The following is a 23,502-nucleotide window of genomic DNA, read 5'->3' on the forward strand; positions in this document are numbered from 1 at the left end:
AAAAAGGAGAGCCTCCTCCTTCATGTTGACCTAATCATCATTAGTGAAAATAATTAGGGTTTCAGAGATTAATTTTTCTCTCTGAAACTGAGATCTCTCATCTCGACAAAACTCACATCAGTTCTCCCTATATTGCAAGGCAATCGGAGAACACTGTTCTAGCACAAGGGCATATTTCGGACAAAGTCTTGGGTGCAACGATTAGGAGGAAATCTGCTTAGATTTCTGTTCTTTACGCCGCATTTAAAGGACCCGAGGTTGAATTTTAATTCCTTATCGTTTCCATATTGTTTTTATCGTTTTATGACTATAAATTGCATGTTTAAATTTACGTTATAGTCCTACAATTTAAGGGTAGTATACGGATATTAACCAACAAATGGATCAAAAAGGCAAGATTTGGCTTAAGTGGAGCTAAATGGGTGAAAAATGTAAGAAAAAGGAAATTTGCAAGCACCTCCCTGCATGTGACACCGACCACAAACTCGAATGTATGCAATTGACAAGAAATCGAATTTCATAAATGTGCAAAAGTAAGAAACATGTTATGCAAGGAGTACTACTCTCAATTCCTATGTAAACCGGTCATGAATGTCACCAGTTATAAGGCTCTAAAACTCAGAAATTTATAGAGTAGGTTGCCAATTTATCAGGTCAAGTCTAAACAGTCAGCTAAATTTGAACAAAAACTCGTAGATATGCGCAAGACTCAGCTAATAACTATCAATAAAGTGCTAGGCTCAAGTAAAAAATGACAAGTTAAAGTGCAATTTCATCACGGAAATCTACCGTTCCGACTCAACCTATATGCAAAGATAAACGTGAATTTTTTTATTAATTTTCGTTTTATTTTTTATTTATTTTTTATTTATTTTTTTTTTGAAAGAAACAATGCATATGAAATATGAAAATTAAACGTGATAACAAGAATGCAATAAAAGCTGAATGCAGACACAGATATGGATGCATAACCTCCCCAAACCAAATCGTACAATGCCCTCATTGTACCTAAAAATAGGGAAAGGAAATGCAAACTAAAAAAGGAGAGTGAAGATGCGGAAAACTTACAAGATAACGCGAAGAAGGGACCTCCCCAAACCAGCCAGCAACATAGGAGGTCACAAACAGCTTCATAGTGGCGTCATAGAAAGCGAATCAAAGCAAGAAAACTCGATCGAGAGAATCGATTATTAAACAAAATAAAAACTGAAATGTTTGAAAAACAACTAAAAATAAAATCTCCGGGTTACCTCCCGGGTAGCGCTAGTTTCAGTCAGGTCCCAGCTCGACCTTCTTTTTTTTCGAGCCTCTATTTAATTAGCCTGGTCAAAACAGCTCAAAGCGCGCAGCAACCGATCAAACAGCTGCGCATGTGCTACACAAAAATGTAAGTAGCACCACAGTGGAATAAAGAAATAGGAAATAAAAATGTACGACCGTTTAAGCCTAACAAATTTCCAATGAGAGCTTCTAAATTTGTCCACAAAATAAAGGAGCTCAGGAGCAATTAATAATGATTTAGGGCTCCATTTCAGATTAACAAGTTTATGACGATAAGTACGGTGAAAAACTATTAAACTACTCGTCCAACTAGGAGGGGGTATAGTATTAAAATACAAAGCATGAGTCAAATGAGGCGTTGTACTATTTAAACAAACAATAATAGAATTATCGTTTGCTACCTCGGGTTGGTTGCTCTCAATGTCGGAATCATTAACAAAAGAATATATTACCTCATCTGTGTTAGGAGCAATCACTGACTCAGCTGCCTCCTCTCTGGAAACCGTCCCGTAAATCGCAGCCTCAAGCGCATCCAACTCGGCTTTGAAAAGGGGAGATTCACCGTAACCATTATCTTCAGAAAAATTGTCATCTAGAACGAACCCAAGTGACAAATCGCTGCTCTCTCTGGCCAAATCAGTCGATCGAGTAGAAATGTTACTCGATCAAGAACTTTCCTTTTGATAATCACTCGATCGAGCATATAAAACAGCTCGATCGAGTTCTTTCTCTAAGCAGTTGTTCGATCGAGTGAAATAAAGTGCTCGATCGAACGATTCTTCAGGTATTTCACTCGATCGACTAATATATGTCACTCGATCGAGTGATTCATGTTGTACAGTGCTGAAATCCTCGTGTAAGGCATCATTATCTGATAGAACTTCGTAATCCGAGTCATCCCAGTCATCAGAAACAGCTAACTGAGCTATTTGAGACTCGAGCTTATCAAACCGCGCACAAGTGTGTCTATCACCTTCTTGCACTTGGAGTGCAAACGCCTTCATCAAAGATTTCAGCTCCGTAATCTCTTCTTTCTGTTTTTCAGGAGGAGGAGGAGCTTGTTGTTGCGATGGCCAGACAAACGGAGGCTTTTGATAGCCTCGTTGATAGGGTAGATGTGGCGGCGCAATTACAGCTGTTTGACTGGCTAGTCTATGCTGCTTAAACGCATAAACCTCGTCATTTTCAGCAGGGCAAACAGCTGCATTGTGCCCAGCAGCACCACATCTCCCGCAGTAAATCACCTGATGCGCCATATAATGGAACATAGGTGACGGGTCAAAGGTACTCAGCCTTCCATTTGACGATCTTTTACCTAGAACTGTCTAGGTAGGACCTGTAGGGCCTATCTAAACAACACTAGAAAAAAAATGAGAACTGCCTCAAGGAATAAATCCCTTGAGGCTAAAGACAGACAAAAATAAACAAGTAAATAAAATAGTTGCCTCCCCGGCAACAGCGCCAAAATTTGGTACCGTCATTTTAGTACCAAAAATAAAATACCTAGATACTACTAACAGAAGTCAGCGGTAAGTAGGGTCGATCTCCACAGGGAGGCGGTCACTATTCACTTGTCTACTCGGTCTGTCTAATGTCACTAATGGGGGTTTTAGTTGTTTTAACTAAACTAAAGAGACTAAGGCAATAGAAATAAAGACAAGAGAAATTAGCAGAAGAAAGAGGGAACTAGGATTTCGGGTCATCAATGAATGTCGGTCAATTGCAGTCAAGGTCACAGATTAGTCGATGTGTCGGTCTAAGGGGCAATGAATATCTCCTTTCGGTCTCAATTCGCCCTAAAATGCCATTAGCTTAACTTTCGCCCTCACTAAAGCATCCTATTGTTCACTGCGGGTCTCACCCCTTCCAACCTTTCGGTTTAAGTCAAGGCTTACCAATATTAAATAAGCTAATTGTGTCGACTCAACTAGCATGATACAATTATAGCAGCGATTAACAACATAGACTAAAACAACAACGACAACCTATAAACCTAATTAGCAATTTAACATTAGTCCATTGAATCACCTAATCCTAGCAGAGAGAATTAGCTAGACATAAATAAAGAAAGAACAAGAATAAATGGAAGAAAAACAATAAGCATTAATTAAATTAAAGATAAAGAGAAAGAAAGAAAGTTACATTAGAAAAGGATCTGGAAATTAGGAGAGAAAATAGTATTCAACAGTAACCAGAGGAAAAAGTAACGTGTGATGTGTGTGGGAGTATGATAAGAGAGCCCTCTTAACCTAATTATGAAAGCTTAAATAGGAAAACAAAAGTCTATCCCGAAATTAAGCCCAACAAGGGTTAATTAATCCCGCGTAACATCAAAACCACTCGATCGAGTAACTTTATATCACTCGATCGAGTAAAATTAAGCTCAAACCACTCGATCGAGTAGAAAATCTACTCGATCGAGTAAATCCTAAAATGCAACTACTCGATCGAGTAGAAAAAGGACTCGATCGAACATAATTGTACTCGATCGAGTACTTTCCAGCGCACAATTTCCTGCTTTGCGCACTGAACTTCAAACGGCTGCCATTTCTTCGTTACTTGGGCAAACAGGGCGATTCCGGTGGCTTTGGAAAGATAAGAGGACAAGATTTCATCTCCAAATGGAATTTCCTGAATATATATTGTAGAACTAGAGATATGGCTCTCCAAAGTAGGCACTAGCAATTTGAAGTTCTTCCTTTGCTCGCATAGCTATCTTTCTTCTTTGCGCATCTCAAAATAGCTACATTCCCGCTCCAAATTCACTATTCCTCCAAATGCATGCTAAACGGATGGTAAAAGGCTCGATTTCACAATTTTCTGGTTCATTCCTGCAAATAAGACAAAACAAACCAAAGTAGCATATTCGGGGCATTTCGTAGCATAAACTACGATAATAGCATAGAAATATGTGCATAAAAAGGCCTAAAAGGACTATCTAAAATGCACGTATCATCTATTATATTTCGGAAATCAACTCCTTGGTCCCTTACCTCTTCAGTCCATAAGTGGCTCCTTCTTGTGGGATTTGGAACACCTTCCAAAAATAGACTCCGTCTCGATGTAATCCGTCCTTTGGAAACGCCGGTAAGAACAACTATTACAATTGAATTACATAGCTATCCCTATTATACATTAATTAATAAAATAAATAAAACTATAAATTAATTACAAACCAACGATACGAGATTGTATTTAATTACAAACAAATCGATATTCTCATCCATTTCGGGTAATTACGATTAAAAATAAACTAGGCCATACTAGGTACAACAAGATAAATACTTTAAATAAATGACAATAATTCATTCAACTTAAATGAATATGCATAAAATGCTATAAAATGATGCCAAAATCGCCCTATCTATCAATCGTTGGTATCCATCTCGGTTTTTGTGGATTTAATCGATTTGTAAATTGTAAAAATCAATAATCAACGCTTAAATCTCATTTAAGTCCAAACTAATTATCCAAACTGTTTTGGACCTCAAAATTAGTCCTCACTAATTTTATGATGAATAATTAGTTTTATTTGGTGATATTTTGCTAATTTAATCGGTAAAAACATAATTTTTAATTAAAAATCCAAAATAATTGAAAAATTACACAAAAAATCGAAACAAAAATTTTGAGTATTCTGGAACACTCCCAAGAACACCAAATGTCAGAAAAAATGCCTCAAAATCCGGATAAAATTTATGAAGAAAAAGATTGATATTTATCGGTTTTTAACCACTAAAACCAATAAACATCAAAACAAGGTTAAATCAATTTTTAAATTTCACTTTTAACTTTTAAATAATATTTTTAAATGTACATAAATTTATCATGGGCATAATCAATCGTTCAAAAATTATGATTAATTTATTTCACTTTTATCGACTTTTATCTCATAAAATCAATAAACATTCAAAAATTGAAACCAACCTTCAAACTTTTGCATACAATCAGTAGAAAACATGCATGAAACACCATAAAAATTCCATGGCCCGAATCAACATTTAACTATTTTTAGTCAATTTTTAACTAAAATACGGCATTTTGACTCGGTTTTCTACCAAAAAACATTAAAAATAGCAAAATAACTTCATAAATCACCAAACTTTACCACAAATCTTTTGAGATCAGTAGGTATCCATGTCCCAAAAATTTCGTGCTAAAACCTCTTCTAACACAATTTTTGAGTTTTTATAAATTATCACATAATTTATTAATATGCTTAAAATCAACATGCAAATTACAAGCCTAAGCTCTGATAACACTTGAAAGATCATAGATCCTAATTAGACTCTCTAATTAATTATCAAATTATCTCATAATTTCAGTTTATGTGATCTATGTAACATGCATGCAATATAAAAGCATATTAATTATAAAAATGAGGAAAATAATTTTGCTTACATTGAAAAATGGTAGTATTTAGGCACAATCAAGATCTTGGTTGTTCTTGAGCTTAAAATAAATGGCAAGATCCTCCATCTTCAAGTGTCCAAAATAGAACACCTCCTTTCTTAAGCACCCAAGAACTTACCCAACAACCTTACTAATATTAACTAGATATTAATAAGATTACCCTTGATAATTTGTAAATATTACTAACAATCTTAGTAATAATTATTTTAGTTTTACTAACAACTTAGTAAATGATGTATAATAATTTTAGAGAGATAGACCAAGTTTTGTTCACATGCAAAAGTGAAAAATAAAGTGTAGGAAAAATGAACAAAAGATGGAGTGTAAGTAGAGGAAGTGGCGGGTGGAGTGTGTAGTAGTGGAGTGTACAAATTATTTTATTGTCCAACACATTATGACACACATAATGATCACATGACAATTATGGAAGAAAAATAAGCAAAGTGTAATGATCATGATCATCCACTACACTCCATTTACACGGTCCAAAGTCCCACTTACGGGTCTATTTTGGTTCTTATATTTGTCGCACAAATACGTGTAAATTTTATTTAAACATCGTTTTATGTTTAAATGCTACTCGATTAATTTCGTCTAAAACAATCCGTAAATATACGTGTACCGCTACACATATATTTTACGTGCTAATACTAATCACATTAGTCATTTAGTACTAATTTAATAATTAACTGCTTAATCATTAATTCTCGTCTCAAATAATTTATTATTCAATTATCGCATAATTAAATAATAATTTCCGCACCTCGAGTTCACAACTCGATATCTCTCTAAATCAATTTAATCGACTAACTCTTCGTCTATTTATCAAGGGACTAATTTAAACTGTATCTCATACAATTAATTAGCTTTCGTGTTGGGGCTCATTCCTTTAGGTATGACTGAAAGGGATCAGCTGAACACCGCCGTCTCACGACAGTAACGTCAAACCCTAGTTGGCCAACCGCTACCGATATACGTTGATCAGCTGACTAGTATTGCCAATGAATATCCCATGCATATTCCTTAATAAGATTTAATAATATTATCACGCACTATTGTGGAGGACAAAACTCCAACACTTATGTAGTGTACTCGGCCAAGTGAAGAGAGGAACTCGGTTGACTAGAAAGCACTCGACCGAGTGCCCCTCCCACTCGACCGAGTGGATACCATTCCAGAAGCAAAGGAGCTTCTGTAAGTTGCCACACTCGACCGAGTGAAGGTCTCACTCGACCGAGTAACATGGCCACTCGACCGGTTATATTATGGAAGGATTCTGGAAACATTCTGATTGTTGTGGCACTCGACCGAGTGAAGGAATCACTCGACCGAGTGTATTGCACTCGACCGAGTGTTGTGGCCACTCGATCGAGTGGACCTCTGGGGATTTTGGGAAACCTTCTTATTGTTTAGACACTTGACCGAGTGGGACACCACTCAACCGAGTGGGCTCACCACTCGATAGAGTGACTTTCCTCACTCGACCGAGTGGACCTGTATGGTGGTCAATACTCATTGGCTCGTGTTTTGAGGCATGTATTGATGTTTGTTATGCTTATTGAAGAGACATTATGCCAAGACCCCGTTCAAGGACTCCTTCCCCTCCGCCTCATGTGTCCGAGGAGGAAATGGAGCGTCTCATTGCTCAAAATGAGGCCCTCACCGAAGCTCTTAGGAATGTCACCCGAGAGAGAGATGTGGAAATGGATGCCTCGGCCGTAAGCACCGCCATCTCATGCCACCGCCCCCACCAAGTACCTTGGGGTGGGGGAGCCTTGCCTTTTTAGCGATTGGGTAAGAGAGATGGAGAATGTGTTCGAGGTAATGAGGTGCCCGGAGGAGCTTAAGGTGGAGCAAGCCGCCTTCTACTTGGGAGGACTTGCGGGAGGTTGGTGGTACAAGGAACGGGAAGCTATGAAGAACTTTTATGAAGAGATGGGCGAAGCTGCCATCCCTTGGGCCGAATTCAAGATGGAAATGAGGAATGAGTTCATCCCCGAGCACGTGAGGTGCAAGCTTCGGGCGGAATTCGACCGGTTCGTGATGATCGATGCTATGACCGTGCAAGACTACTACATCCGCTTTTGTGAGCTCGCTACTTACTTGGAGGACCTTCACCTTAGCAAATCTCATTTGGCTCTCAAGTTTGAGGGAGGTTTGACCGTAAAGCTCTTGAAGAAGCTCACACCCGGAGATTTGTCTAGTGTGAAAGAATCTTATGCTAGGGCCGGTAACGCGGAGAGGCTACTCGGTGCTGCCAAGGATGCTAAGGATAAGTCCGGGGAGAAATGGAGGAATGAAGGTGAAGGAGGGTATCAACCCAAGAAGATTACTTTTAATCAATCCAAGTCATACTCGGGAGGAGCACAAGGAAATAGCTTTGGTGGAACAATCAACTATGGGAATAGGGCCGCTAGTGAAGGAGGAGGGTTAAGGTGCTATAATTGTGGTGGCCTCAGTCACAAAAGGGTGGAATGCACTAGTGCTCAAAAGGGACATAGCCGGAGATTTGGACAAGGAAACGCTTACCACACCCCTTCCCAAAGTGGAGAAAGCAACCGGAACTCGGGGGCTTGGAGTAACCCAAGGAATGCTAATCCCGACTTCAATGGTGGAAACAATCGAGGAAACTTCAACGGGGGAACACCATCCAGGGCAACAAGCTATGCGGGCGGCAATACTTCTGGGAATAGGCCAACTCAATCGGCTAGCACGGTCCAAGGAGCACCCAAGACTAGTGGCAAGCTCTTTGCCATGGACAAGAGGAGTCCCGAGGAAGACGCCCACGTCGTATCCGGTATATTTCTTGTTAACTCTCACCCATGCTTTGTTTTATTTGACTCAGGGGCCACACATTCTTTCATGTCTAGGAGTCGCGTACTGACCTTAGGATTGGGGGAGGACGAACTAGCCAAAGATGACGTGACCATACCTTCAGGGGAGTCTATTACATGTTCAAAGATTTACAAAGCAGTACCCGTCTTAATTCATAAAACAAATTTTCCGTTAGATCTTTTAGAATTTCCTTTGGAGGGGTTTGAGATAATTCTAGGAATGGATTGGTTGAGTAAACACAAGGCCAACATAGATTGCTACCAAAAGAAGATTGCTTTAAAAGGACCTAAGGGTATTAGGGTGTCATACAAAGGTTACCTAGTCAAGCTTAAGGTAAAACTAGTTTCGGTGATGACCCTAAAGACTTGTCTAAATAAGAAGTGCCCAATGATCTTATGCCATGTGTGGGATACTAGTATGGAGTGATATACCGGTAGTGGGAGAATTTGAGGATGTATTTCCAGAGGAATTGCCCGGACTACCTCCACCAAGAGAAGTGGAGTTTGGAGTTGACTTAAGACCGGTTGCGGGACCGATTTCTAAGGCCCCGTACCGGATGGGTCCAAAGGAGCTAGAAGAATTGAAGAAACAACTTCGGGAATTAGCGGACAAAGGGTACATTAGACCGAGTGTTTCACCTTGGGGAGCACCGGTTCTATTTGTAAAGAAGAAGGATGGAACATTAAGATTGTGCATTGACTATAGGGAGTTGAACAATGTCACCGTCAAAAACAAATACCCTCTACCAAGTATTGATGACTTGTTTGATCAACTTAGTGGAGCCGGAGTGTTTTATTGAAGATAAAAGATGAGGATATCCCAAAGACCGGTTTTAGATCAAGATATGGACATTATGAGTTCGTGGTAATGCCGTTCGGACTAACAAATGCACCGGCCGCTTTCATGGATCTTATGAATAGGGTTTTTAGTCCGTACTTAGACAAGTTCGTGGTGGTATTTGATGATATCTTGGTCTACTCCAAGACCAAAGAAGAGCATGAGGAGCATCTAAGGATAGTGTTGCAAACCTTGAGAGAGCACCAACTTTATACAAAGCTTAGTAAGTGTGAGTTTTGGCTAGAGAAAGTGGCTTTCTTGGGCCATATCGTGTCAAAGGAAGGAGTTGTCGTGGATCCCACCAAGATTGAGGCCATGTCTAGGTGGGTAGCACCCAAGAATGTAACGGAGGTTAGAAGTTTCTTAGGTCTACCTGGGTACTATCGTCGGTTTGTGAAAGACTTCTCTAAGATTGCAAGACCTTTGACATCACTAACGAAGAAGGATAGTCGTTTCAAGTGGGACGGGAGTTGTGAGACGGCCTTCTTAACTCTAAAGGAGCGCCTAACCACGGCTCCGGTTTTAGCCTTGCCGGAAGGAAGTGAGAATTTTGAGGTTTACACCGATGCATCCAAGAATGGTTTGGGGTGTGTACTTATGCAAAATGGTATGGTCATAGCCTACGCATCAAGACAATTGAAGACTCTAAGGAGAATTACCCGACTCACGACTTAGAATTGAGGGCCGTTGTTTTTGCATTGAAGATTTGGAAGCATTACTTATATGGAACAACCTTTAAGGTGTTTTCCGACCACAAAAGTTTGAAGTACATTTACACACAAAAGGAGTTGAATATGAGGCAAAGGAGGTGGATTGAGCTAATTGGGGATTATGACATGGAAATACTTTACCATGAAGGGAAAGCTAATGTGGTGGCCGATGCCTTGAGTAGGAAGTCAGTGCACTCCTTATGTACCACCTTTTCCATGATAAGATTGAAGGAAGAAGTAAAAGAAATGGGCATTTATATGATAAGGAAGGGGGAATCAATTGGAAGCTTAACTCTAGAGCCCGAGTTGTATGAGGAGATTCGGGAAAGACAAGCAAATGATGTGAAGATTTAAGAATGAAAAGGAGTATTAGATAAGGGGGGACCTTCAAGGTTTGAGCTACATATGAATGGGAGCCTTAGATTCAAAGGGAGATGGTGCGTGCCATGTGACGAAGAGCTTAAGAAGAAGATAATGAATAAAGCTCATAATACCCCATACTCGGTACACCCGGGTGGTAACAAACATTACAAAGACCTCAAGAATACCTTTTGGTGGCCGAATATGAAAAGGGAAGTGGCGGAATTTGTGGCAAGATGCTTGACTTGCCAAAGAGTAAAAGGGGAGCACAAGAGACCGCAAGGGAAGGTGAAACCTTTGGATGTGCCGGAATCAAAATGGGAGTCAATATCTATGGACTTTATAGTGGGCTTACCGAGGACCCAAAAAGGGAACAATATGATTTGGGTTATCGTGGATAGACTAACCAAGTTGGCTCACTTCATTCCAATGAAGGATACTTGGAGCAAGGTAGAACTAGCTAATGCATATTGCATGTAAGTGGTCAAGCTTCATGGATTCCCAAAAGACATTATTTCGGATCGGGATTCGCGTTCATCTCAAGGTTTTGGCAAGAGCTTCAAAGTTCCTTGGGTACTCAATTGAAAATGAGCACGGCTTTCCATCCCGCGACGGACGGACAAACGGAAAGGAAAATTCAAACGTTGGAAGACATGTTGAGGGCTTGTGTTCTAGATTTGGAGGTTCATGGGAAGAAAGGTTACACTTGATAGAGTTCTCCTACAACAATAGTTATCATGCTAGCATTGGTATGGCCCCATTTGAGGATCTATATAGGAGGAAATTCCGAAGTCCAATATGCTGGGAAAATAGTACCGAAGCCGTGATTTTAGGGCCCCAAATGATCCAAGATACGGTTGATCAAGTCCGTGTAATCCATGAGAAGATGAGAGCCGCACAAGATAGGCAAAAGAACTACGCCGACTTGAGGAGGAGTAACATAGAATTTGCGGTAGGAGACAAGGTACTACTCAAGGTTTCACCCATGAGAGGAGTCATGAGATTTGGAAAAGGGGCAAGTTGAGCCAAAAGTTCATTGGCCCCTATGAAATCTTGGATAGAGTCGGGGAAGTGGCTTATCGCTTAGCACTTCCACCGGCCTTGGACCTAGTTCACAATGTATTCCATGTGTCTCAATTGTGCAAGTACATAAGTGATCCCTCTCACATGCTAGAAGCGGAGATGATTGAACTTGATAATGCCCTAGCGTATGTGGAAACACCCAAAGAAATCCTAGACCGAAAGGTTAGGAAGACAAGACATGGTGAGACAACCTTGGTGAAAGTGTTGTGGTCCAACCACCATGTAGAGGAGGCCACTTGGGAGGTCGAGGAGAACATGAGAGAGCGATACCCTCACCTTTTTTAGCAGGTATGAGTCGGTTACGAGGTCGTAACCATGTTTCTAAAGGGGCAGGGCGTACTACGCAAATACCCTATATAGAGTCTTCGCTCTTTTCCCTTTTCGTATATGTAGTTCTAACATCACATTTGGGCCAACACTAATCTTATATTTATCCCGACTTGCCATAATACACCTTTGGAAGGGGCTATATTCCATACTTAGTGTCGGGAGTGAATTTCGGGGACGAAGTTCTTTTAAGAGGGGTAGATTGTAATACCTCGTATTTATTTAAGTATAACTAGACCAAGTAGAGAAACCACTCGACCGAGTGGGAGACCGAGTGATTTAAAAAAGTAGGCTGAAAAGCCTGGAAAGTCGGTCGCTCGACCGAGTGACCTTCCACTCGACCGAGTGGAGCCTCCACTCGATCGAGTGGGCTTCTACTCGACCGAGTGCCGGTCGAGTAAGCTTTACACGGGAATTGTTGGGTGAGACGTCGCTTTCATAATCCTATCTTTTCAGATTTCCCCCACCAAAAACCTCATCCTAAACAACTATTCACCACTCTTTACATCCCCAATTATCTCTCTAAAAATACCCACCTTCAATCTTCTCAAAACCCTAGTCTTTCAAGAGAAGAATTCTTGCCAATTATTCATCCACCTTTGGTAGTAAGTTAACCTAGACTTTAATCTCTTAATCTTGTCTTAATAGCCTTATTTAGTTTAGTTGTTTCACCATAATAAATTAAGGTTAAGAATTTAAGAGGAATAATTAAAGGGTTTAGTTAGTATGTTTATTATAATAGATTGTAGTGTTGATTATAGTAATTAATATGTGTAGGAAGCTTCATTAAGGAGCACTTCTAGGGATTTGCTTGTGGAATTTTGAAGATAAGCTCAAGGTAGGGTTTCCCTACTTAGCTATGGTGTTATGAGTGTTTAATTGTACATGTAATATCATTAATTGCATTAATTGCATTTATCTCACAGTAGTTGCATTATATTATAACATGTGTTGGATAATTAGGGTTTGGCACATATTGTGGTCTCATAATGATTTTGGGAAGAATGAGTATGGTGAATGACTTTAGCATTAATTATCTTGCACTATAACATGTTAATAAGAAACTAAAAAATAAGAAAATTAATTAATGAAGGGATGAGCACGAATTGATTATTGTATAAATTTAATGGCTTGTTTGTTTGGTTAATTGTTCTTATGTTGGTGAATTGTTGACATTGGAGATTGTTGGAGGATGTTGGTGATGGTTTTGGAGACGGAAGGCGGTTGGGAAATCGTCTTCCGCTCAAGTCTCCCTTGGAGCTTCCCACTCCAAGGGAATGTGCACATTAGTACTTGGGTTATGGAGGGACTCATGCGGTGAGGCATGTTGTCTTGCAGGGGACTCGAGTCGCACTCAGGCCTAGTACGACGGACGTGTTCCGAGTACCTTAGTGGTTTGGTGACGTCGTGGGCCTGTCCCGGTCACGATTGGTGGAGATGAGTTGGTGGACACTTGCTTTGTTTACATACCTCATTGAATTAGTAAGTTAGTTGCATCTCTTGTTATTATTGAACATTCATATCATTAACTAACACTTGGGTTTGAATGTCTGTGATGAACCATATGGTGATTTCCGCCCATATGGGGAGGAGTGTTGACAGGTTAGCATGGTTTGTTCAAGGGCTTGGGAGTGGTATCCACTTGTTGTCATCATTTGGGTCTATCTTAGTTTTTTACTATTAAACTCCTATTTTCGATATGGTTGTATAACTATTGGGATGATAATTATATCCCACCACTTGTAAACATTTAACTATAACTTATCTATTGCTTGTCGTTGAGTTGGAACTTCTTTACTCGCTTGTTCGCACTACAAAACTTGGGAAACCAAGTCTTGTAATACCTCCATATGTTGGTATTTGCCTAAAGGAAGGGTCCCGGCTTATGGGGGTGTTACATGAGCATCGACAAGGGGTGTATTATTACAAGCCAAAACGGGCTGAGCTGGTAGGACAAGTGACCGTAGCCAAGGAGGAACAATTGTGGCATAAGCGGCTTGGACATCCTTCTAAGAGTATTTTTTTCTCGTTTTTCTGCTTTAGTTGGCCGTAATTTGAATTGGAACTCGGATATGGTTTATGATTCTTGTTGTAGGGCGAAACAAACTCGTGCTCCTTTTCATTCGAATAATAAACGATGTGGTGTCTTATTTGGTCTTATTCACTGCGACATATGGGGGCAATATCGAATAGCTAGTTTGACATGTGCACACTATTTTCTAACCATAGTCGATGATCATCGTCGGGGAGTTTGGGTATACCTCATAAAAGACAAAAGTAAAGCTGGTGATTTTATGAAAATTTTTTGTCAAATGGTAAAGACTCAATTTGAAACTTGTGTCAAAATAATCCAAAGCGATAATGGAACGGAATTATTATCCGGGTCGATGCAGCGATATTATGAGGAAAATGGTATATTATTTCAAACTAGAAATGCAGATACGCGTCAACAAAATGGTCTAGTGGAAAGGAAACATCTTCAAATACTTGAGAAAGCACGGGCATTACGTTTTGAAGGGGGGCTACCTCTATTTTTTTGGGGAGAGTGTATATTAACCGCAGCATACCTAATAAATCGTACACCCACACCGTTGCTAGATGGAAAAAACCCGTATGAAATTCTATATTATAAAAAAACCAAATTTTGACAACGTTAAAGTTTTTGGGTGCTTGTGTTATGCCCACAATAAAGATAGAACACGGGATAAATTTGGAGAGCAGGGGAAACGATGTATTTTATCGGTTATCCTCACAGTAAAAAAGGATGGAAGGTGTATGACTTAAAGCAAAAGCGGGTATTTGTGTCATGCGATATTATTTTTTATGAAAATGTCTCCCCCTATTTGGTGTCCGGAAATGATAAAGATACACAACAAGGGGGAGTCAGTACGTTACATCAGCCTCAGGACGTCCCAGACCTGTGCACGGCTGAAACTGAAGTTGATATACCCCATGTTGTGAAGGGGAGAGGTGATACTGGTGAAGGTGAAACTGAAGTAACAGAGGGCGTGACAGCGGAACAAGGAGACGATGCATCTCCTGATATTGGGGATATTGAAACTCCTCACAGTAATGCTCATAATGCTGAAACAGAGTAGGCCACGACAGAGGCCCAAAATGACAGAGTATAAGAGAAAATGAGTCGTGGAGCGCGAGAAAAATTTGAGCCGTTATGGAATAAGGATTATTATTGCAAATAAACAAGCTAAGACTAATTCACCCAAAGTCGAATGCTCACCACGAACAAAGTAAGTCCTCTTCGTCAGGTACGCGCTATCCCCTTGTCAATTATGTAGCTACTAATTGTTTTTCGAATTCTCATAAAAGCTTTCTAGCAAAAATTGATAAGCACATTGAGCCTACTCACTATCATGAGGCGTCAAAGAGCTTAGAATGGCGAGAGGCGATGAAGAAGGAGATAGACGCTTTAGAAGGAAATGGTACTTGGAAAATAGTAAGTTTACCCGAAGGAAAGAAGCCAATAGGGTGCAAGTGGGTGTATAAAATTAAGTACCAAGCAAATGGAGAGATTGAACGGTATAAAGCGAGACTTGTAGCACAAGGATTCACTCAAGTGGAAGGGATAGACTTCCATGAAACTTATGCACCGGTAGCAAAAATGACGAGTGTGAGGTGCATGTTAGCAGTTGCGGTAATGAAGGGATGGTTGATTGAACAATTGGATGTAAACAATGCATTTTTCCACGTAGATATCGATGAGGAAGTATACATGAAAATTACGCAGGGTTTTGAGAGAAAACGCGGAAACAAAATGTGCAAGTTGATGAAATCGATCTATGGGCTAAAGCAAGCTTCTCGAAATTGGTTCGCAAAGTTAACTATTGCGATGAAAAGTTACGGTTTTGTGCAGTCATTGGCGGACTACTCATTGTTCACACTTAACCTAAATGGGGATTTTATTGGGGTACTACTATATGTGGATGACACGATCGCGGTTAGCAACGATAAGAGAGCTTGTGCAGATTTCAAAGTTTTCTTGGATGAAAAATTCGGGATAAAAGATTTGGGGCAACTCAAGTATTTCTGGGTATAGAAGTAGACGAAGGAACAAACGGGTTGTTCTTAAACCAGAGAAAATATGCTATGAGCATCATAGAAGAAAGCAGAATGGGAGGAGCAAAGACTGCGTATACACCCATTCAACCGAGACGCAATTTGGCACTAGCAAAGGGGTATGTGTTGAACGATATTATGAAATACCGAAGGCTTGTTGGGAGATTAGTGTATTTAACATTTACAAGGCCAGATCTTGTTTACGCAGTTCATATTTTATCGCAATTCGTAAGTGAGCCGTAGAAGGAACATTGGGAAGCGGCCTTAAGAGTGGTGCGATATGTTAAAAGAAATCCGAGCAAGGGAATTACTTTCAAGAAGAAAGCTGACTATCAATTGAAGGGATATTGTGACTCGGATTATGCGTCTTGTCCTATTACAAGAAGATCGTTAAGTGGGTATTTTGTGTTGATAGGGGAGTCACCAATATCATGGAGGGCTAAAAAATAAGTGACGGTGGCTAAATCGACAGCAAAGGCCGAATATAGGGCAATGGGAGGAGTTACCAGTGAACTTATATGGATAAAATCGTTCCTTGCTTCATTGGGAATATTCCACACAAAGCCGATGAATTATATTGTGATAATCAAGCGGCAATTTATATAGCTAAAAATACGGTGTTTCATGATCGAACGAAGCACATCGAGATAGATTGTCACTTTGTGGGACAACATTTGGTTTCAAATGCCATAAACACGTTTCACATTCGTAGTAAGGAACAAATAGCGGACTTGTTTAACAAGGCGCTAGGCGGAGAAATTTTTGATCATTTACAATACAAGTTGGGACTCGGATTACCAAGTGCTCCAACTTGAGGGGGAGTGTTAAATTAAGAACGCAGAATATGAAAGATACGCAAGATATTCGGAGATTATTTCTGCATTATCCTATTGTATTATATATGTAAATTGTATATTTAGTTACCATGTATGTAGGAGCAGAATAAGGAGAGTCAAAGATTATGCTAACCATATCAAGTATATATGTATGTGGTATATCGTTTGGATTGAAGTAAGAAATAACAATCAATTCTTCCTCTTCTCGATTCTTAACAATTTCACAACAACTAACCAAAGAAATTATTTCTTTTGCATTGTAGTTTCTTAGGAGTTTTAAACTTCTAATCCATTGTTAAATCAAGCGAGTATTTAAGTTGTAACTAGCGAATCTTATCAGCTGATTTCGAGGAGTTGAGGCCCTTGGGGGTTAGATCATGTGCAATGAATTCACGGTATTTATAGAGTTTTTATTTTTGTATTACTTATTCATGCTAAATTAACACCTCACTATTTTTTTATATTTCACATCATTATATTTTGATATGAAAAAAAAAAATTAAAATTAATCAAGAAAATTGAGTAATATCATGAAATTTATATATTAATTATTTTTGTAATCACAAAACTAATAATTTAATTTTATAAACTTCTGAACTTGTTTTAATGATTTTTTCTTTCCACGAATCTAATAATCTCAGTTTATATTTTTTTTATAGAGAGCAAGTAATATGCGTCAAATCATTATATAACAAAGTTTAGTAATTTGTATTTAAGACTAAATGGAGTTTGGAGGGAAACCTTTTGAGATTTCTTGTATTATATATATGATGAAGCACATGACTAAAAATAGATAGTAGAATGTGTTTTAGGCAGGAAAATTTAGCTTTATTAATATTTTAATATATTGGGGATGGTTGTCTTCTAAAAGAATTTTTTTTTATCATCACAAATACTAAGAAAACCGCCATATTTTACTGTAATGCTCTTCTTGAGAAATTATCATGTATAATGAATTGTGAAAGGAGTAGTATAATATTAGTGAATGGTTTCATAAGAATTCAATTTAAAGCGGTTTTACAAGAATAATTATAAGCTCTTGTTTTTACACATAAGGATCGTCTTCATTTCTTTTCTCTCAATTTCTTCTGATCTATAATAATAATAATAATAATAATAATAATAATAATAATAATAATAATAATAATAATAATAATAATAATAATAATAATAATAATAATTTTTATTCCGTACCCATTATATCTTTATGCATAAATTTAGAGTTATTTGATAAAATCCAAAATATGATCCGGTCTGTTAAAAAGACATAAACCATTCATTTCTTTTAGAAAATGGAAAGGATTTTAACTCCGTTTTGAGTTGTCGGGATTCTGAATATCTTGATTGAATACCGTTAGCCTTGCACAAATTCTCATTATAGACGGGGATATCCGTCTATAATAAGAGATGGGTTGGATCCCTCTCACAAAGAGGCAAGTGGGAGGGCAAGTGGGTTACCATTTGGCCTCCCACTTGCCTCTTTGCAAGAGGAATCCGACCCGTCTCTCATTATAGACGGATATCTCCGTGACCCGTCTATAAAGAGACTTGTTGTTAGCCTTGAGCACTAGAGTCTACAGTCTACACTACACTTTTAGCACCCGAATGAATGTCAAATCTCCTACTCAGCATTTCATATTCTATTTGTATTAGTGAAGTACTCCGTATATCATATCATCCACAATAAGTCAATAACCCCAACAATTATTCCAATTTTGCACGGCATACTTACTTAATTAGTAAATTATATGACACACATACCCTCAAATCAGCAAGTATTTAATCAGTTAAACATTTACATTTTAATTCAAAAGAAAAACATTAAACATGATCAATATAAACAAACTCTTGGTTGTCTTCACATTGTCCATAACATTACTCACTACTATCTCAGGCACAATAGCTGCTATACAAAGCACCCAAAACAAGACATGTAAAGGTCCAAAATTCACACCTACAACTATCAAAATTACAAACAATTTGGGTTTGGGCCAAATTCTGGCATTTGCATGTCAATCACTCGACGATTATACCGGATCTCATGACATCGGGTACGGTCAGTCTTACGCGTTCCGGGTCAAGCCTGTTTTTGATGGTGTCTTGACTCAATACTTCTGTCAACTTCATTGGGGTCGAAAATCCATTGTTGGGGCAACATTTTATAACGAGAGAATCGACGTTCAGAGGTGCTGTGGGAATGTTCCTTGGGTGGCTAATAAAGATGGGATGGTTGGGCTAAGTACACATTCTAAAGACCCTCCTATTACTTACCCTTGGCGTTACCAGCACACTATCGGTGAGTCTTGAATAAGACGGTTTCACATCCAGAAGTTGTGAACGGACTATTAATAATGGTTGAATTATAACAAACAATATAAGGTTGAATTATATATAACGAATAACAAAGGGCTTTTAATAAAGAGAGCCGATTTGGGAATTTGTATTAAAATGTTCCCGAGTAAAACTTAATTTTTAGCATCTTTTTTTGGTCGCAAACGTGTGCATTTGTAATTTTGCCATTAATAAAAGAAAAGGAATTACCTAATTCGAAAACACGGAACAATGGAGAGTAAACCATGTAAAAGGCGTCAACTTAAACAGCAGCAGCAACGGCAATAGGACTCCTGAATGACTGAACTTCCCCAACCTTCTTGAAATCCAACACTTTCCCTTTTGGTAGGCCTATGCTGGCGACATAGGTTCCCGGTGACCCCACATTCTTCGCCTTTTTCATAATGGTGACAGACTTAGGGGATGTTTGGTTCGCGCGTGGGTATGAGTTTGGAATCAGGAATCAGGAATCATACCTGGGTGGTATGGGTTTGAAACTTGATTCGTGTTTGTTTCAGTTTCGGGTAAAATGGGATCGAACTTATCAAAGTTAAAAAAAATCTAAAATACAACATTGATAATAATTATTTTTGATACTAAAAAATCATGAAAATGAAGAGTTAATCAAATAAATGTAAAAAAAATTCCATTTAAAATGTTCCATTTAAGTTTTTTTCATGTTTTTTGGTTTTAATACTTGATATCCATGGGTATCAATCTCATACCCACCTCCCCCTTGGGTATGGGAAACCCATACCTCAATTTGAGGTATGGGTATGAAACCCCTATTTTTGCCAAACAAACACTTGGTATGGGTTTGGCTCATTTCAAACCCATACCTCATACCTTTATGAGTTGAACCAAACACCCCCTTAGAGAGTTTAGGCACCGTGATTGAAAGGTAGGTGAAGTTCAAAATGGTGGCCTCAGAGACTGATTTAGGGCATTTCTACGAATTTTTACCTCGGAATGCTTTGATCGTGGGAGTTTCGTTATAGCCAAGGTTGCATAAGAAGTCTAGGTAATCTGATGTGCCTAGATCATAGACTAACCCAGGGTTCAATGTGCGGTTAGATTGAACATGACTTGACCCGTAACTGAATGGATTCACCTTCTCTGCTTCTCAAATGATGCATCCTTCATTAGGCTACCCGTGTTGTCTTTTACTCTAGTTGTAGCAACATATCAGACCAAATATTAGGGTTCGAGCATTTGTATGTAGAATCGAATTATTATCTTTTTCAAACGTAGACAATCTTATATATCTATCTATATTAATAAAGGAAGTTTTTATATATCTATCTATCTATCTATCTATCTATATTAATAAAGGAATCTTTTTTCGAGCGATTTTAGAGTCCCCAACTTTTCCAAAAGACTTCCAAGCAATATAATATTAGAATCTCTCCCTTCTACAAACTACTTGATTTAAAAAAAAAAAAAAGATAGAATTTGGAATTAGAATAAATTTTTTTTTAAAAAAAAAGATAGAATTTGGAATTAGAATAAAAATTATAGCTAGCAAAGTAACTTGGGTCAAACTCTTCTACATTATGGATACCAAAGAGGTCTATAAGACTATAACTACAAATGAATTAGATAAAATATTAGATAAGAGAACTTGGTTAGAAATCAAAATAGTAAGGCATAGCTGCATAAGGGATCAGATAGATCATAGACGTCTACTACCATTATAATTGTAGTTACGTCATTATCAAAACATATGTATACCCTTGCATGCATGTCGTTACTTATAACACAATAACATCGTCATATATATTTGCAATTTTGATTTGTAGTTTTACTCTTAATTTTTGCATCAACATTCCACATTATTATATTATATCTTCGTACGATTCTATATTTGTTACTAATCTCTTTATATTTGTTTGACTACAGAATTGTACATCATGCAGTAAATCAGGTTTAATGATGATCTAATTGATAATTACGCCTTGCTTTTAAGGTTGGATACCCAGAACTACTACTTTGTATTTCCCACTTATTCATGCTTATTTCTACCCCTCCGTTGACATTGCTTAGTGTTTTTTATTTAGTCATGGTTATTGATCTGTCGTTATTTCCAATTATAGGTTATGATCATTGTTTGTTAGCAGTTTGTTCTATTTCAAATTCTAATTTAGTTTTATACATTTATCCATCATGTTTATGACAGATTATATTACTCTCTTCGTCCCGGTCATTTATTGTCCTTTGATTTTGGCACAAAGACTGAGGAAATGGAAGAGGGTCAATTACTAAATGAGAAGTAGAATAAGTGGAATAAATTGAGTGTGAATTATCAAATTGTTCAAGTTCATTATTAAAATAGAAAGGACAACAAATGAGTGAGATACCCAAAATAAAAAAGGACAACAAATGAGCGAGACAGAGGAAGTAGTATGTACTGCATTATTAGTGTTGTTCACAGATTAAAATTTTATGAAGATAACACCAATCCAAGATAGTCGTTGTGGACTTACGCTTCCTCGCCTCCAATAATTATTCTTATTCATCACATGTTGCCGTTATTTTCTAATATTGTATTTTTTTTTTTGGTTTTTAATAGTCTACCAATTATTTTTAATTTGCAGGTATGATGCCGTATTGACAAACACGGTCCAATTCAACATACACGTAAACCATTGCAAATAGTTGAACTCGAGTCGATCAATATGACATGTTCGTTGATTGTTTGTTGTAAATAAAGGCTATTATGCATTGTTTCTTTGTTTTTACTATTCTTCGGAACGAAAAATAGTTTCCCTCTTTTTCGGTAATTAATTTTTTGAATCATTGTTTATGGTAAAACATGCTCAGTATTCACATTAAGTTGCTTAATCTTGGTCAACTTATGAGAATTCTAACACTATTGATCATTCACAAATTTTGTCTTTTACGTATAGTTAATATTTTTTTTATAATTATAGATATTACAAATATTTCAATTACAAAGTGTTTTTCGAGTAATTATACAGAGTCTAACTTTTGTAAAAGACTTTTAGGTCATATTAAGAAATTTCGAACTTTAATGTGATAGACTAAACTAAAAGAGATAACTTCAATTAGCTCTACCCATCTTACAAACATTAAAAACAATATGAATAGGAATACATGGAACATTATAAAAGCTAAAAAAAAATTACCAACAAGTCGGGAAACAACAAATTGCACGAACATGCGTTTGTTTAAGAGGATCAAAACATATTTTTTTTGTTTACGATCAGCCAACATGAAATAAAAAACACGACCTTAAGACTTAAGCCTCACTCTGCATACCACGTCTTCATCTATTTAAGTAAAAAAGTATTGCTCTTCGAGTCTTCGGTCATAGGTAAATTGAACGGCCAACTATTTGCGTGATCTTCAGATTATTGTACCAATTTGAATATAAAGCAAAGGACTAATAAGTAAGTAATAATTTAATACAATGGTATTCCACAATCGCTATTCTTATACCAACTGCGAAATGAGTCCTAAATCATACGATATTTCCAAATGAGTGGATCACCTTACTTTGCCTTTTTTTTCAATTATTAACTATTGTAATTTATCGGGTTTTTTTGTTGTGTATTTATGTTCCTTATCCATCACTAATTTTACATACTGTTAACATTATGTTTCTTTATATACGAAATAACATGCACAATGACTTTCCTTTCTCATTTTACTGTCACTTCTTTAAGGGTATTAGAAATTGTCGGTTGTTTGCATTTTAGAATATGAGAAAAAAAAAAATTGAAAAATGTAGCAATTTCGATGAATAGAAGGGAAATAGCTTTTTAAATTTTATTAAAACATTATACATGTTAGAATATTACAAATAGGCCCGTGCATTGCACGGGCATTAAATCTAGTCTATATTAATAAAGGAAGCTTTTTTCGAGCGATTGCAGAGAGTCCAATTTTTACGAACTACCTAAAATAATTTTTTAATAAAAATATATTTAAAGATAATTATAAAAGATATAAAATTGATTATTATATATATAAAAAGAAAATATTGCATCATGTCGTACACAAGTTTACACCTAATAAACTTCTACTATCATATAAAATCTAGGTTGATCACATATTCACATCGAAACACTTCGACGCAACACCTACCAAAAAACCAACTACGGAGTACAATCCTATGTATATTACAACTATACTTTTGTCAAAACTATTATTATATAATAATAGATAGAATACTAAATAAAGATATGCTTTTTTTCACAAATTCTTAACCAATTCAATTACTAGCTATTCCTAGATATAAAACTATAAATATAGTCCTTTAGACTCCTCCCTCCGGCCTCACACACATAGCTATTGAGATTCAATTTTTTGTTTTGATCTTTTAGCTAGATTAATTTGTCTTTCGTATTAGAATTGTTTCTACTATTAATTTAACCATATTGTATTGTGCATGT

General features: G+C 37.4%; 1 protein-coding gene and 1 long non-coding RNA gene across 2 annotated transcripts; both read left to right on the forward strand.

Moving 5' to 3' along the window:
- Nucleotides 1–7,497: 7,497 nt before the first annotated feature.
- Nucleotides 7,498–9,328, forward strand: LOC141601758 (uncharacterized). The gene is made up of 3 exons (XM_074422061.1): nt 7,498–8,842; nt 8,946–9,144; nt 9,235–9,328. The coding sequence occupies exons 1-3, from the start codon at nt 7,498–7,500 to the stop codon at nt 9,326–9,328; spliced, it is 1,638 nt and encodes a 545-aa protein (XP_074278162.1).
- A 7,622-nt stretch (nt 9,329–16,950) lies between these two features.
- LOC141598343 (uncharacterized) lies at nt 16,951–21,840 on the forward strand. Its single transcript, XR_012523434.1, has 3 exons — nt 16,951–17,151; nt 20,987–21,053; nt 21,682–21,840. It is a non-coding gene; the product is annotated as an uncharacterized LOC141598343 (long non-coding RNA).
- Nucleotides 21,841–23,502: the final 1,662 nt, after the last annotated feature.

Source organism: Silene latifolia, chromosome 9 (assembly GCF_048544455.1).
Source record: "Silene latifolia isolate original U9 population chromosome 9, ASM4854445v1, whole genome shotgun sequence".
Lineage (NCBI taxonomy): Eukaryota > Viridiplantae > Streptophyta > Magnoliopsida > Caryophyllales > Caryophyllaceae > Silene > Silene latifolia.

What these genes read in the sequence shown, in the direction of transcription:
- LOC141601758 (XM_074422061.1), top strand. Translation starts at nt 7,498, where the DNA reads ATGGAGAATGTGTTCGAGGTAATGAGGTGCCCGGAGGAGCTTAAGGTG. An exon ending in TATTAGGGTGTCATACAAAG is followed by an intron (nt 8,843 to 8,945) that starts GTTACCTAGTCA and finishes GTGGGATACTAG; the next exon opens with TATGGAGTGATATACCGGTA. An exon ending in CGGGAATTAGCGGACAAAGG is followed by an intron (nt 9,145 to 9,234) that starts GTACATTAGACC and finishes CATTGACTATAG; the next exon opens with GGAGTTGAACAATGTCACCG.